This window comes from Mixophyes fleayi, chromosome 12 (genome assembly GCF_038048845.1).
Source record: "Mixophyes fleayi isolate aMixFle1 chromosome 12, aMixFle1.hap1, whole genome shotgun sequence".
Lineage (NCBI taxonomy): Eukaryota > Metazoa > Chordata > Amphibia > Anura > Limnodynastidae > Mixophyes > Mixophyes fleayi.
In genome coordinates this window covers 66958058-66975776 of record NC_134413.1, presented here as the reverse complement: position 1 = coordinate 66975776, position 17719 = coordinate 66958058, and the positions used below count along the sequence as shown (strand labels likewise).

The 17719-nt window shown below is 41.3% G+C and overlaps 1 protein-coding gene across 1 annotated transcript; it reads right to left on the bottom strand.

The window, feature by feature from the left end:
- Positions 1 to 12418: 12418 nt before the first annotated feature.
- LOC142108518 (uncharacterized) lies at positions 12419 to 17374 on the bottom strand. The gene is made up of 7 exons (XM_075192229.1): positions 16694 to 17374; positions 16002 to 16123; positions 15450 to 15526; positions 15023 to 15165; positions 13888 to 13960; positions 13244 to 13324; positions 12419 to 12544 (listed from the first exon to the last, which is right to left on the bottom strand). The coding sequence occupies exons 1-7, from the start codon at positions 16867 to 16869 to the stop codon at positions 12506 to 12508; spliced, it is 711 nt and encodes a 236-aa protein (XP_075048330.1). The 5' UTR covers positions 16870 to 17374; the 3' UTR covers positions 12419 to 12505.
- Positions 17375 to 17719: the final 345 nt, after the last annotated feature.

Here is a 17719-nt window from a genome sequence, read left to right as displayed (position 1 = left end):
GAGGTTTTAGCTGGTACACTGACAGAAAAAGGTTGCCGACCCCTGCAGTAGGCTTTTGTGATCACATCCACAATATGGGGAAGTTGAATAGAAATCTGCTGGATAAATTCCAGATCAAAAGTCTGAGTTGAGCAGTCTGTGTTGGCGGCTTTTCACACCATCGGCTACGGCCAAATTTTTAGCTTTGCATTGATCAACGTGTTCAAATCGCCAGCTGTTATCTGTTTCAGAATTAGCGCAGTATGTCGCATAAAGCTTTAGTGAACTTAAGACATACACCCCTCCAGATGCTATTAATGGGTAAGTACGGGAGTAACGGTGCACCTCTCATAATACAGACAGTCCGTATATGGAATTTGGTGCATTTGATTTTGCATTATTCTGACATAGATCCAGAAACTCCATTGTGGGATATAGGAAATTACTAAAAATGGGATGAAGTCTGGAGCTGCTATGGGATAACTTAAGTTGGGCCAGCTTTATATGCACAATCACGTAAAATGTTTTGAAAAAATTCAACCTGAGTATGGGGTCCCTAGAACAGCTTTTTATAAATATTTGCAGCTTCGTCATGGTTTAATGGTACAGTTTGGGGTGGAAGGCCAATTTTATTGGATGCCCCTATGAAAAACACTCTATACATTATGAGGACTAGTAAAAATATCTCTCATTTATACACTCTTAATAAAATAAATTTATGGGGATAATTTGCTGGCACTCCGATTAAAATGGGAAGGTGACCTTGGAGTAACAGTTTAACAGATGAGGAATGATCTGATGCATTAGCACATACCAAAAAAACAACATTTTGTGGTAGGTTTCATCATCTTCAGCTTTATATATCGCATAGGGTGTATCTCTCGCCAGTCAGATTAATACAATTTAGTACAAGGGAGGAAACAAATTGCCCAAAATGTGGAGAAAGGCCATGTACTTTTTGGCATTTATTATGGGCTTGCTCCAAGATTCAGAGATTTTGGTTAGCAGTATTAAACTGCATACAATACGATCAATGTATTTGCACTCCCCAAAAATAACTATATTTCGTTTAACACTGAAAAACCTCTTTGGCGTAACGTAGCCAATATGTGGTTAATCTCCTCACCTTGGCCAAAGTAAGCATAGACAACTGGGATGGCACCTGAGGGCCACCCAGAGATGGGTTGATTTAATCAACTAAACATTAGGTCATCAGTAGATTGTATTAGTAGAAATAATGAATCCAAATTCTTAAAAGTCTGGTCTAATTGGATTACATCACGATATGCATTCATTGGGGGTAATGATTAATTTGGGTGTTCAGTTTTTTAAATGCTTTTGATTTATTAATTGTATTCTATGTTTTATTACGATTTACTATCACTATATATATTGTATACTATATAAGTAGTATTTTCTTGTTAGATTAATGTATACAACTTGTATGTGATTTCTATGTATTGTTTCTGAATGTATTTTTAAGAGACTCATGTACAGTAAATAATGTGTAATATCAGACCTTATTGTCCATGATTGAAAACATTTCAAATAAACATGAACAAAAGATATATGCGCTAACACCATACTTGCCTACTGCCGGAAACTTGTTTCCGGGAGAGGGAGCGTGACTGGAGGGCGGGAGGGGGCGGGGCGAGGCCAATTGCGTAATTTTTGCCCCCACCGCGAATCCGTAATTTACGTCGCAGGAGGCGGGGCCAGAATGACGCAATTGGCCACGCCCCCAGCCCCCTCCCGCCCTCCAAAATGGCGTGATTTACCGAGAATCACGTCAAATGAGGTGATTCTGTGTGAATTCCGGGATGGAGGAAAAATATCAGCTCTTGCGGGAGCCCGGGAGACTGACCCGAATTTCGGGAGTCTCCCGGACTTTCTGGGAGAGTTGGCAAGTATGGCTAACACTGAGTAGGTGTGTTCTAAATAGGACAAAGCAAAGTGTAGAGGTAGAGAGTCCATAGAAAAATCTTCATTATGCCCTTATTCGGAGCTATGGCATACAGCACCAATCACACATTGTGCATGGTTAGTAGCAGTGATTATAATTTTGGTAATTATTATTATGGACACTTTTACAATGACGCCCGAACAGGCATGGTTTAAATGTGATCTTGTTAGGCTATAGTGGTGTCACAGTGTTATGAAATATATGAACCTGGGCACCAGGGAAAGAGAGGTGAGGAAACATGACGATGGATGAAGATAATTATACTGTTATGTTATTGCTGTACACCATGAAGAAGAGCTACAATTAATTGCAGCGTAATATTGCAGCAGTATAGGCTACGTGTTTTATTCAACCTTTTTAATGGGATGTAGTGTTGGAATTGATCTTTTCGTTGTGGACCGGAGAACTAGGTAAGAGGCTGGGAAACATTAACATGGATACTGAACAAGATAGTGATATGTTTTTGCTGTTAACCATACTAGAAAAATGTTGGGACAGTCAACACATTTTTTGAATGATGTCTTGAGTGTATATATTCAAAGCCTCCCGTGTATGTTTCTATATGTTATTAGTTGTGCCTTTATATTAAGGTTGCATCTAATAAACAACATTCTGCAATGTTAAATCTGTGAGAGGGGGGGGGGGCATGGTGTTTTTAGGGGCTATATTTTAAAAAGTATTAAAGCTATTAAGCGTGCGAATGGAGAAGTGTCCAAAGGTGCCGCATGCCAAATTTCAGAAAAAAATAATAAAAAATGACAAATTTGGAATAATCTAAAGTTCAAAATGTCGCTGTTTTTTTCCACTTCCTGTTTTACAAGAGTCACCGGTTTTCTGGTTTTTTTTGGGAGAGCGTAACTCAGGGTACAGGAGGTTTAAAGACTTGGGGGTAAATGTATCAAGCTTAGAGTTTTCCGGCCGGTTTGAAAAACCAATCAGATTCTAACTATTATTTATTTAGTACATTCGACAAAATGACAGCTAGAATCTGATTGGTTGCTATAAGCAACATCTTTACTTTTCAAACCTGCCGGAAAACTCTCAGCTTGACACATTTACCCCTTGGGGACTGTTTTGTTAGAAAGCTATTAGGGCAGAGGAGTGCCTTTGAGGGTTTAAAATTTTGAGAACTTACAGATTTTTTAACATTTTAGTAAAATATGCCCCATTTTAAAGATAGGGGAATTCATAAGGTTGCGCATGTCAGTTAGATGTGTGTGCTGGGTGTACTCAGACTGGCTTCACTTGCAAGTACAAATATGGCTGACCCTCTCGCTAAGAAATTTTCTTCTGCCAGCAGGAGAAATTAGCCATTTTTGCCAGATACAGGGAGGATCTTCGGGTTTTTTGGGGCTGCAGGGGACACACATTTCTAGGCCTGGCACCGCTCTCATTATAAAGTTTAACAGGTCCGTCTGTGTCAGTACGGCTGTATCAGAGCCATGTTAAGCCTCCCGCCCCTCAGTGACATCAGTTAATTTATTCACTGAACTGAGGTGGGGGCGGGAGATTTACAACTGCTCTGCAGTTCCTGCACTGATTGCACAGATCCACGATCAGTGCAGGGGATAGGGGATAGGAAAATGGACTATGAACTTTTAATTGTATGGAACCAGTGAAACATGAAAAGTGGTTTGTAGTTCATGCAATGAGTGAGGTGCTTTACACATTTCGTTTCATAGTTTATGCTCTGATGCTCTGATAGTCTGGGTTAAAATTGTCAGCTCTGCACTTGTACATACTGCGGACGGACACCACCTGACAGAGTGCCCGAGGCTCCTAGTTCTCCCCTGCTCTGCAGTCAGATTGTCCCCGCCCAGGGTGCAGAGCCGACTCCTCAGTACAGATTATGGCAGCCCTAGGGGTAAATGTATCAAGCTGAGAGTTTTCTGGCAGGTTTGAAAATCCAATCAGATTCTAGCTATCATTTATTTAGTGCATTCTGCAAAATGAAAGCTAGAATATGATTGGTTGCTATAGGCAACATCTCCACTTTTCAAACCCGCCGGAAAATTCTCAGCTTGATACATTTACCCCCTAGTCTCAATGTGACGAGTGGCTCAGGGCTGCTCCGACTGTCAGTTCTAACTGTCCCTCAGCTACTTTCTCTCCCTGCATAGCGCTGGCTGCCCTGAGTTTAAGCCAGAGAGCCGTGATTGGTGCTGGGCTGCTGTATGAACAGTCACTGAGTTGGCTAAGCCCGCCCCCTCAGAATAGAGCCCACCCCCTTAGAATAGCTTGTGAGCCACCAGTGTATATCGGTGTATTTATTGTGGGCTGTGGGTTTTGTCACTCTAGAGTAGAGATGGACGGGCTCAGTTTCCTTAAAACCGACCCCACCCGAACTTTGGGGTTCCGAGTACTCTCGCGCCTATTCGGATTCCAAAACGAGGCAAAACGTCATTGTGACATCGTCGGATCTCGGGAGTTTTGGAATCAATAAATACCCGCCTCCACTGCGATCTAGCACCATTTGAGAGAGGGACAGAGAAGGGTTAGGTCACAGTATAGAGCAGGCAAAGTGATAGAATAGAAATAGGAGGGTGGTAATTCTAATATAGCAGTCATTGCACTGTATTTTTCTGAATTTGCACTAATAACTGTAGGGTCTAATACGGTGGTTCCCAAACTGTGCGCCGCGGCTCCCAGGGGTGCCGCGGCACTGTCACTGGGGTGCCGCGGGCCAGACATAAAAAAAACAAAACACAGAAACTTACCAATCCGTCGGGCGCCAGGAACCAGCAGCCTCCTCTCTCCTGCAGCTGTCACTGAATATCGACGTCAGTAACAAGCTGCAGGAGAGAGGAGGCTGCTGGGTCCCGGCGCCCGACGGATTGGTAAGTTTCTGTGTTTTTTGTTTTTTTGTTATGGCTGGCGCGGGGCAGAGTGAGAGGGATCGTGGCAGAGGAGGGGGACAGAGGATGGTGACAGCAGGACATAGGGGGAGAGCAGAGGATGGTGACAGCGGGGCAGAGGAGGAGAGCAGAGGATGGTGACAGCGGGGCAGAGGATGGTGACAGCGGGGCAGAGGAGGAGAGCAGAGGATGGTGACAGCGGGGCAGAGGATGGTGACAGTGGGACAGAGGAGGAGAGCAGAGGATGATGACAGTGGGACAGAGGAGGAGAGCAGAGGATGGTGACAGCGGGACAGAGGTTGGTGACAGAGGATGGTGACAGCGGGGCAGAGGAGAGCAGAGGATGGTGACAGTGGGACAGAGGTTGGTGACAGAGAATGGTGACAGCGGGACAGAGGTTGGTGACAGAGGATGGTGACAGCGGGACAGAGGAGGAGAGCAGAGGATGGTGACAGTGGGACAGAGGAGGGGGACAGAGGTTGGTGACAGCGGGACAGAGGTTGGTGACAGCGGGACAGAGGATGGTGACAGCGGGACAGAGGATGGTGACAGCGGGACAGAGGATGGTGACAGCAGGACAGTTGAGGAGAGCAGAGGATGGTGACAGCAGGGCAGAGGATGGTGACAGCAGGGCAGAGGATGGGGACAGAGAGCAGAGGATGGGGACAGAGAGCAGAGGATGGGGACAGCAGGGCAGAGGAGGGGCACAGCGGGGCAGAGGAGGGGGACACAGCGTGAGAGGGACAGTGGGGGGGGACACAGCATGAGAGGGCAGAGGAGGGGACAGCGTGAGAGAGGGCAGAGGAGGGGGACATTGTGAGAGAGAGCAGAGGAGCGGGGACAGTGTGACAGAGCAGAGGAGGGGGGACAGCGTGGCAGAGGGGGCAGTGTGAGAGGGCAGTGTGTCTGGATGCAGAGGGGGCAGAGTGCCTGAGGGCAGAGTGTCTGGATGCAGAAGGGGCATTTTTGCATACAACTAAATAAGTATTTCTGTCCTGACCTAAATACTTATAACGTTTTTTTTACCCAACTACTTCTAAAACAGGACTGCTCAATAAATATTTTGGAGGGGAGCCTTGAAAAAATTTGAAGACTCTAAGGGTGCCGTGAACTGCAAAAGTTTGGGAACCACTGGTCTAATATACCCCCAAAGAGAAGACGTGCTTTGGTCATTTTTTATTAATCTACAAGTCCTTGCAGGCTTTTTTCTGAATTTGCACTACAAAGTGTAGGGTCTAATATACAGCCAAAGACGAGTGCTCCATTGCTAAGAGTCATTGATGAAGAGGAAGACAAGCAGGCTTGTCTATAGAATTTGCAGGCAAATTCTACTGCGTTAGATAGATAACACCCAAAGAGAAGAGCTACATTGCTCCATTGCTAATTGTAATTGCTGAAATAGAAATTATAGTCCTGTTTGGCTTGGTCTAAATCTGCAGTTACATTTTATTGTACCATAGCTCATACAGAAACAGGAGGGGTGGTATTGTTCTTGTCACTCTCCAGTCTCAGTCATAATGATACTAATCCTTCTACCACATGTATTAAAGTCTATGTTCAAGTGCATACTGTTTTTAAGTCAGGGAAACAAATGTAAATAAAAATATTGTACCTTTTTAAAGAAAAAAAACCTCTCTAAAAAAGGTGAAAGTTTACTGTAGAAAAACATAAAATTGCCAACATGCCATTCTACCCAAAATATTACCAGGCATACCAGCATCAGGTAGCTCCCTTCTCTTAGCTAGATTTTAGTCCCTGCTGCATTCTACACTGTCATCATAATCACTCTCATCATTGTGTACATCTTCCTCAAACAATAGTAATTCATCCCTAGTGGAATCCACCATCATAGAAGTCTGTGTACTTTGATGTAATTGCCGATAATGGCCTCCTCATGGAATTTAGAGTTAATTTTATGGGAGCTGTCACAATTTTTGGGCAATTCTTTTAGAGCAGAGCAAATATCAAAATGTTGTTGTCACGGTCGTCTGAATTTCTTGATCCGATTCGGGACCCTTGGGACTAGCTGGAGCAGGAGTGAAACAGAACTTAGCAGCCTGGATGATCTTCTTGCTCATTGTAGAATATAGCAGGGGAATGAGCAGTCTAGAAATGTTGACAGGAACACTGCACTTGTAATGCAGTCAGGAACACTGCACTTGTAATGCAGTCAGGAACACTGCACTTGTAATGCAGTCAGGAACACTGCACTTGTAATGCAGTCAGGAACACTGCACTTGTAATGCAGTCAGGAACACTGCACTTGTAATGCAGTCAGGAACACTGCACTTGTAATGCAATTAGGAACACCGCACTTGTAATGCAGTCAGGAACACTGCACTTACAATGCAGTCAGGAACACTGCACTTGTAATGCAGTCAGGAACACTGAAGCCAAGAACTATCCTCTGGAGAGAAGTGTTTAAATAGGATGTCCCAAACAACTATTGGCTGATCAGTTCAGGTGATCACAGCTTCTGAATCTGGTTGGATTGGTTGGATTGGAATGATCACCTGACTGCATCCAAGATGGCCGCACCCATGCAGCAGAACAAACAGTATGTGTTTGTTTACAAACTAAGGTGTGGAGAACGGGAATGCTGCAGATGACCAGAAGGGACCCAGGTAGCTGTGATATGACAGCGGCGGATGAGGTAAGTGCGGCTAAGATCCCGATTTGTGACAGTTGTACTGACTCATCTGCATCACTACTGCGTGTCTTGGGAAAGCTAAGTTTTTTCAGAGAAGCAGTTGCCAGAAAAACTGAAGTAGTAGACATCATTACAAGATGTTGATAGCTCTTGGATCCTGGCAAAGCGAATTAAGTACTTAATCTACAATTACAATATAGTTAGCAGATTTACTTAGTTTTATTTCATCCGTGAAATTTTTCTAGCTGCTTCTTAAAAAGAATAATTAAGGCAATCACTTGACTCAAGCTAACTGTGTCTGCACTCTCTTCACAGGTGACTACTTCGCTGGACTAAAGTATATTCCCCTCAAATGCTAGTCTTCTTGCAGCTGCTGCATTCTCCTACATGCTGTTGCAGAATCACGAAAATTACCCTAAATTTTTTGGGACACAAACAACATCTCCTGCATGTCATTGCCATTTTTTAAAAGTTCTGTAACACCAAGTTGATTGTGTGCGCAAAACAGGAAATGTAATGGAACTCCCCCCCCACCCTGAAATGCTCTAACAATATTGGTGTCGTTATCAGAAATCACATATCCTCAGGAGAGTCCAAGCAGTATTTGCCATGCTGCAATGACATCCCTTACTTTTTGTAACAGATTGTCAGCTGTATGCCTCTTAGTGCAGCCGCTGATACACAGAGAAGCCTACTTCTGAAAAATGTAACGTACTTGGGTACATGCTGCTGCTCTTCCTGCTGGTGAAGGCGAATCACCAACCCAGTGGGCTGTCACAGTCATATAATCTTTACTTTGCCCAGTTCCGCTTGTCCACATATCTGTGGTTAAGTGTACAGTGGGTAGAATGGCTGACCTATATATAATGGTGTTTAAAGCATATAGGTCAGTGTAGGACCTGCATAGAATGAGGTGCCCTTGACGCTGGGATGCAGACTTAAATGTTTTGATCAAAATATGAACTAATACCTCATGTTTTTATTTTGCTAGACACACACAGATATGCAGTGTAAAGGATAAGCACTGACAACTGTCTTTTTGTTTTGTGTATATATATATATGGGCATTTATATTGCCACACAGCTGGTACCATATACAATATGGGATATACAGAGCGCGGGCTTATTGCCAAGCAGCTGGTACCATATATAATGTGGGATATAACGAGTGCGGGCTTGTTTTTTCTCTGGTTTTGTTTCAAAATATTGCCTTCTTGTCATAGCAGCTGTCCATCAAGCCTATTTAAGGCACATTTGGGTCCGGCTCACAAGCCAGCCCTTGCTAGATGTAAACCCTTATACTTGGGAGGTGAGTGCATCTGATTTTAACTGCATTTTAATGGTGTTTAAGCATTTAGGTCCGTGTAGGACGTGCATATAATGAGGTGCCCTTGACGCTGGGATGCAGGCTTAAATGTTTTGATCAAAATATGAACTAATACCTCATGTTTTCATTTTGCTAGACACACACAGATATATATATATATATATAAACCAAGAGAAACTGATACCGAATACTGGGCGCTTAACCCAATACTGTATCGTAAGTGTATACAAGGTCAAATGTTATGGTAAGCACAAAGTCCAATTAACAGGAGGCAGCCAGTCCTAAATCAGATGGTGGGTCTGGATAATCTAGAAAAAAGTAAAAAGAACAGGGCGCCACATAGTGTAGTACCAGATATACATTGGATAAAATCTGTACTGTAGTAAGTTCCCAGATAGTGAAAACCGTGAAGTGAATACAGCACACACGTGAGTGAAGTGATTTAATTCCCAAGTGAGATCACCACTAGTTAAAGTTTTTGCGTACCAGATAAGAGACTTTGAAAAGCACAACTGACATGTTGGTGATGTTTTATGTATCTGCTTGGACAATCAATGTTAACTTCTCCTCAGCAGAATGACACCGATATCAGCTGGAACCTCAGATCATAAGCAAAAATAGAAAGATACTGGAATAGTGTAATACTGTGTAAAACAGTTTTAATTTAAAAACAGTAAGTAGCCCACTTACATAAAAACACTTGAAATATACATATAAAGGTTTCTTTAACCAGTACTCATCTGGACTGCATGGAATCCAATAGAATTGGCAACATAAAGTCCTTTCAGAATCCCCACAACCGCTTAGCTGGAGGGCAAATAACGACCAATGTCCATGAATCACCAGATGAGCTGACACAATCCTCAACGCGTTTCGTCCGTGTAATGTATGGACTTCATCAGGAGGAGCACAAATAGATAGATGTACATAGCACCAGGGTTCCAGTTTATATGCGCTGCCACCATTGCAATAATCGGCACTGAGTGACGTCATATATATATCTGTATCTACTCCTTTACACCGCTAAGTTATAATATTTCGCTTTTAATATATGCACTTTTAATTTATACGGTTAAAATGTTCTTTTAATGTGTTTTTTTTATTCATCTCATGTCTATTTTGGAATATACTAATCCTCATTACAGTCACTACTGACTACACATATGAGCTGTGCCTTCCCTAGTTAGTATTTATTTCTCTCTCATTTTTTCCCCAGTAAATGTCCTCAGGAGGTATGTGAATTGTATACTGCCAGCAAACACAGGAGACAGACCAATCCCACTGAATGACCTATAGAGGGCTGTGCACAGGAGATTCACTCACAATTTGATGGTTCATGAACATGTTTGCAGGGAAGAGTGAGATAGAAGTCCAAGGGCTAGATTTACTAAGCTGCGGGTTTGAAAAAGTGGGGATGTTGCCTATAGCAACCAATTAGATTCTAGCTTTCATTTATTTAGTGCATTCTACAAAATGACAGCTAGAATCTGATTGGTTGCTGTAGGCAACATCTCCACTTTTTCACAGTTTAGTAAATATTCCACTTGGTTTAGTGTGTGAATTGCAGGGATCTTATTTTCACTTCTTTATAATAAAAATTGTCTACTTGTTTTTCACTTTAATTTTGTTGGTGTCAGAGTCACATTACAGGTGGGAACAGGTCTGACATGACTGATCCTGATTTCAGGTGTTACACCACAAACACCTGAAATGTCAGTAAGGGTGTGAAGACTTTTTATATCCATGTAGTGCTGGAGGTCCCTGGGGAGAGGCCATAAGTGAAGTGTACACTTGTGCTAGTGGATAATAATGTTGGGGGAGATGTCAGGATGACATTACCGTGCTCCTAACCAGAACCAACATAGTCTTATCTCATAGACACAGAGGATAGAGGATTATACAACTATACAGGACATTATGGAGGATGTTTATGTTTGTGGATAGACATATAAATGGTGGTGTCTTGCTGCTGTCATTTCTATCTATATTCTCTGGTTCTATCTGGAAGTTCTAGTTCTGTACAAGGTGAGAGTATGACAATGTCACCAGAGAGTTGTATTAACATCTCTAAGAGAAAAGTTGTTTATTTTACTAGAGATGAAAGTCATTGATGTAATTACATTTCTTCCAGCAACGTGATGTCAGTAATTTATTCACTGCACTAACAGATGTGCTGGGAGATGTTATCCCGTGTGCTTATAGTACAGTACATGCTCTCATCACACATACTGGTTATCAATGCATGAACAGGGAGAGGAGCGTAAGGACATATAGCAATACGTTTCTTGTTACCTTTGGGTCAGTTAAGTGACTATTTATTTTATTTGATGATTTACAGTATTCTTATGCAGGTCCCCTGCTATAGAGCAATGTGATCCAGCACCAGACCATTCAGTGCGGGGACTATAGTGGCTTCCAGGATAATGAATAAAAATTGGGATCCTGTAGTGACAACTATAACATCCTCATGATCCTAGTATAATATGGAGTTTAATTCCACCTTACAAATAAATGATGGTGATATGATGGATATCAGGGTAACACTCTGCCTGGGGGTCAATCTTGTCTAGAACTGGCCCTAGTTCTTGGAGCCTTGTTTATTTCTTATATAATCGTGAGAGTATTGGATATTGTGACTGTCTTTATTTCATATGTAATATTTGTTTCTTTTTATGGTTTTATAGAATGTGTAAGACAAAGACTTGAATTAAAGTATTGACCAAAGTCCAGTACCCAGCACCTTGAAGGATATGAAACAATCAAGTAGTCGTGCTGGAGTAAACAGGCTCTGTGGCCCCCGGGTACTTAGGAAGCACCCCCTACATGTTCTCTCTCCACTATTTGGGTACCACATGAGGCATATTCTTGCTGCTGGTCCACATTGAACAAAGAAAGCCACAATTGAGGCAGTTCCTCCTAACCTAAGGAGGAAAATTCTGTATCCCGTCACTCTCTGTTATCATTACATGTTACTCCATTCAGTTGTCAGGCTTGTAAATGTCCCTTATTACCAGCAATTTGCATGGGTGATTAAAATTCTAGAAATTGTAACATTTTCATTTTGTCCCACAAAGGGAAACAACATCAAACGTACTAATCTCTGTGTGATATACACTGTGGATGTATGGGGCTATATCTGTTCATTCTGTGAGGGCAGAGAGACATTACATGGTAGTGCCGAGGAGTCATCACACCAAGGACATGGTTGTATTGAAGATCTACTGGACCCATCTCAGATCAGCTGCTGGACCCAGAGTGTTCAGCTGTCATTGCTGTTACCATCTCTGTTCCTCCGGTGCTGATGTCTGCAGCCTCCTTGATGGTAGCACCAGCCGACACACCTTCTGTAGACATGTGAAACAAGTGACCTGGCTCTGTGTCCAGCAGTGAGTATGATGCCAAACAAACATACCAGGCACACAGCTACTCTGAGCTGGTGGAAAACCAAAGAGTGCCCGTGCGGCATAAAAGTGTCCAGCAGACAAATGGATACAATTGTGCAAAATTTTATGTGCTGTGTATACACATATTATAATTAGCAAATTACCCAGATCATTTAGTTTCTTTCCTTCTGTTTAAGCACTATTTTTATAATAAACATAACAAATAATAAATGTCTTATGAAATAACGAATACACACACAGTATGAGCATAAAATTTACTAAATATGAACTATATTTAAACTACAATTTTTAATAATTAATAATGATTATTTGCTTCATCCAGCAGGTTCAGCAACTTGTTTCATAAATCACTTCAGGCAATGAGGTCTGTAGGTGCAAAAAGATAAAATCTTAATGTACATTGTGTTAGTTTACCTCCTCTATTCATAGTGATATTTCAATATTATGTATTAACAATAGTAATAAAGGAACACATAGTAAAATGGTCCGGTAACCCATAGCATCCATTTATATAAAAGCTTTCAATAATGTGACTACACCAGGCTACTAATGGCTGAATGGGTCCCATGGAAAGTCTAATGTGAGACCTGAAGACTCAGGTCGGAGCTGGTGAGAAATGTAAGTCCTCATGTTACTAATCTCCGCAGAATATAAAGTGTTGTAGAGTCACATGTATAAGAGCGCTCCTTGCTGTGCAGAGGGAACATGGACATATCTGCTTTACAAAAGGACATGTCTCACCAGCTCCGAGCTGAGTCTTCAGGTCTCACACTATACTTTCCATGGGACCCGTGTTACACCTCCCACTCACGTGTGTGCGTGTGCCCAGTGTGTGTGACAGGTCGGATGCACATAAATGATCTGATCTGGTCAGAACCTGACCGTGCGTTGATAACACATAAATACATATTATGCAAAGTCATGAGGGCATCTAAGTACATGCACACACTGGATTGTGGACCAATCATGCAATCTATGTGCAGGACCCAACAATACCTTAAATGGTCCTGAAATAATAATACTGGTCAGTATGTTATAATATTAATTATGAAACATGATAATTACCTGATTTTGGGGTGATGACACGCTGGGTAGGTTTCTTGCCTCAGGATTGCTGATCGCTTCAACTACCTCTGTCTCTACGCTCTGCAAAACATACATAAATACATTATATTTCTAGATAAGAGTAGTAAGACTAAAGGACTGATTGTATTACACTACCAGCATGAAACAGGGCTGTATGTACTGTGACAGAAGCACTGGGAAAGAAACGAATGGCAGGTATATAAGACCTAGATTTCTGTAATTTATACTTTAAACCACTGGAGAGAGATTGCTTAGGTGTGTGGGGAAAGCTTCCCAGTGCAGGTTTCAAAGCAGACTAACTAGGAGTTGCACCTGCGTGCTGCCTTTAAAAGGCTGCAGCTCTGATCACACCCTCTGTCATTGTCTGGGAAGGAGGTCAGGTGGCTCCTGAGAGAAACTGCAACTTTGAACGGGATAATGTGACAGAAATCTGCACTATCCACGTATACACCGGACAAGTATAATTATATAACACCTCTCACCACACTGACATGTGGACGACCTCTAGGAAACATGCATCCAATATTTAATCATATTTTTATTCCAGAGTATGAGATCATTATGTAGATACCCCGGTGTATCCCCATAATAAGTCGCCTTCTTGTTGTCATTGTGGTACTCACCATTGTAAAGCAGCAGGCTGCGTACAGAGGAGTAGATATACACCCGATAAATGATGTCACCAGGACCACAATACTAAGCACCGTTATTAAAGAAATGTAATAAATAATGGATGGAGGAGAGACAGTAATCACCTGTGTGTATAATTCTGGCTGCCTTGTTCTTTATCAGAGTAACTTATACCTTGACATGTATGTTATAACTTAATACACAAGTAATATTGTCATTAATAATTACTAACAATGACAGAAATGTGTTTCTTATATATCATTACTTAGCCCTATATAGGAAACTGATGTGTATAAATGTCATTCTGCGCAGTGCTATGCTGTATTATATTTGTATGACATTTCCTCCTATGTGCACACTACCATCGCTGTCCATGTAGTACACGGTCATATTAAACAGTACTATGTCCCATCTGTGCAAACAGCGATCAAACATTCAGAGATTTATATTGTATCCAATTTATTACATCACTAATAGATCCGCAATTACATAGATCTAATAGTAAGAACTACATAAGACTTGTTAGAAGTTACAGTACACTTTGTCTGCAGTATAAGACCCATTTTTGTGGGAATCTGACTAAGTATTAGAGAACTGTGGCTTCAGAAAAATGGTCGTTATTCTTCTTACTTATGTTTTGGCTCTAGTGTTTCTGTTACACTAGGAAAAAAGTAAATGCAGTTTCTTGGCTGCTAAAAGTGAAGCACTGGGAGAGTAACTGTAACACTAATTGTATTATTTTGTGCTATTTAATTGGATGTAAGGTGAGATTAGTAATCATGTGTAAAGTTATATTAACTTACTAGGTATTATGTTAGTTTGAAAAGATGGTCAAGATTGATGTAATTAAAGGTGGTTAATATTAATGTGGGTTTTTAATGTGCAGCTTACATTATGCCTAATTGGTTTTTTTTCACCTATGTTATTACATTTATATACATTGTGCTTTTTGGCCTTTGTGCTGTTCTGTAAATACAATTACTGGCATGTTAGGTAAAGGTGCTGTACAGTTATATACAAGTGACACGTCTGCACCATAAAGTCATGTTCTTTCCCAGTGTCCTAATACCAATTGCTGGGAGAAGCCACGTTCCTGTCTACTGTCCAGTTCTTTTACATAAAGGATACGTGCAAATCATCTCGGCTCCCACATCCTCCATCCAGTTCCCCAGGATGTACATTATGGAGAATACATGGAGGATGGCCGAGTGCACACATAGGTTGCTGAAGAAAATTATGTACAGATGAGATTTCTTCATGCACGTAGGGTTCTATAGAGACAAAACATAAAGTACCACATTCATTAATGTTAGTGATGGTATTATAATTCAATTAAAAGAAAAATACAGATAACAGATGTTGGGCAGTGCCCCCATATCAGCTGATGATCTCTCTGCCATAAGTACGGTTAGCGGAAAGATGGCAGCCATGCTTGTGTTGCCTAGCAACATGATGCGCTGCAGGGGGCACTGGGAGAACTAGAAGCCATTTATTTGGCTACTATTATAAATACTACACACGTTATAATATCACTGTTGTGGTAATTATCATGTACCTCTGCTGCCGATGGCCAAGCGCCAATGATAGGCCAGTCGATGGCCCTCAGTCTTGTCATTGTATCGAAGCAGCAACCTGCAATGACAATACAATATGTCACTAATAATTCCCTACTGATAAATTATATAACAAGTACAAACAATTTATAGAATTTATGTCCCCTAAGGACCAATATACCTGTGACCAAACTCATATTAAGTTATTGTATAAAATTGGCGATATATTGGAGTAACTGGACCCCATGACCAGTTTTGCTGTATTAAACTTACAGTTTGTGATGCTAAAATGGGGATTAGAAAACACAACTTTTCTGATTGTTCAGTATACACAATGTTAATAACAATTAAATTGTTAAAAAAAAGTGTCAGAAAAGTTCTTTTGAACTAAACAATGTGCGCTCAGGTAATAAGATAATAATCTTCCATTTTTCTGATGCATGAAAAACAGGGTTTGCTGTAATTGTGATGAAACTAATGGGAAACATGAAGCGTTATATAATGTTATCTCCCTTGTGCCCATTGACTAGTAATATTAATATCACAGTGCTCACCTCTCCAAGATCTTCTTAGATTGACATAGGCCACAACTATAGTCAGCAGTATCTGAATGTGGAAAGTCAACCCGGCTGATAGTGGGACTACTATGGTGTGGTGCTGAGCCAGCCAAATACATCTAAACAGGAAGAAAATATATCTAATGAAATGCAATAATCTCATTACTATTACTGTATCCTAATATTCCTTTATTTTACTTTATTTCCTCCATCTTATTCATAGATATAAACATGACTGAGAACTCATCACAGAGGGATAAAGAAACAGGTAAGAACTGTACAATGAAAGGCCATAGTAACATCCATGACCACATGACACAGTGTGTGGCCCCGCAACATAGGGGGCCCTGAGTTCAGAGGAGAATACTCCCTTCAGTCTGACTGTAAAGTGATTTTTACAAGGAACATAGAATAGCCCAGACAGGTCTGTCAGATTGGTAGAGATGTGATTAGTGTATTATAATGCTGGATATTATGAAACATAAACTTTGGTATGTAAAATCCTCTTTATAGCTAAACTACTGTATACAGGTAAAGCACAGATGAGATATTTGATATATTTTAGTGGAGACAGAGAGAGATTCCACACCTGGTACTATCATTGTATTAGTTATATGACATGATCTACTAATCTGACTCACTTATTACTTAATTGGAATGGTTTCCATTGAAATACACACAGTACTCACGGGTAGCTGAAGAAAAGTCCGTTAACTAATAACAGAATAAAAAGGTAGGTCAGCAGATGGCTCATCTGTCGAACAGAGGACTTGCGACAACACATCTTCATCAATCGCCGGTCACCAACTGCCCAGATTCCAGTATATACAACCTGTTTTCTAGCAGCAGCGGAATCCAGGAACATTGTGATGTCACTGCAGTGTTATGTCATGTGGGTTCCAACCAAGCTAGTACACCGGGCATCATTACTGAGACATGGTGCCCACAACATGGCACTGGAGGATAACATTGGGTTTACCAGTATCTATAAAGGACTAACTTAATATATAAAACCTGGCTGCCGTGCTTCATATTCTCTACCAGTGACAGACACCAATTAGGTTACTTAGTCTTCAGTGTAAAATAATCTAGTGTTCAGGGAATACCACACTCATCATGTATTATAGCTAACACATTGTACTACTAAAACTACAGCATGTACACCAAACACGTCATACTGTGCATTGCATGATACATGTTACATATCTGTTACACGTGTTCTCTTAGAGCTGTGTGTCAGTGACATAGTGACACATTTCATGTAAAGCGCTTAAAGGCTACGTCCACGGTTACTTATTTCTGTACTATGTACCTCCCCATAGCATAGTATGTGATGTAATACATCTCCTCACATACCTGCTTTACTTTTATCATTACAGGTATCAATAGTTACCTCTAACTGCCTAATCCATCTGCAGGAATGTTGCTGGATGTTATGTAAACCAGTAAAGGTCAGACACCAATGAGGTATATGAACGTCTCTCCCACAGCCGCAGTATGTATTTCCTATATCAGGTGAAGGATGCTGGGAAGGGGCGTGGCTCACATTACAAATAACAATTTATACCGGCGGTGTGACTCTCCTGACATCAGAGATGATGCGGCAGGAGGGAGAGGGGGATAGTGCTGCGGTATAGTACCTCTTGTCGGTTGGTTATGATAGCAGATAGATAGTAATGGCAGGGTGATACTATCACACTCAGTCCATGGGCGCC

Excerpts from the sequence above, each read along its gene's own strand:
- LOC142108518 (XM_075192229.1), bottom strand. The coding sequence starts at position 16,869 with ATGTTCCTGGATTCCGCTGCTGCTAGAAAACAGGTTGTATATACTGGA. Across the intron at positions 15,166-15,449 it reads CTTGGCCATCGGCAGCAGAG|AACCCTACGTGCATGAAGAA; the intron begins GTACATGATAAT and ends TTGTCTCTATAG. Across the intron at positions 12,545-13,243 it reads TGTCATCACCCCAAAATCAG|ACCTCATTGCCTGAAGTGAT; the intron begins GTAATTATCATG and ends TTGCACCTACAG.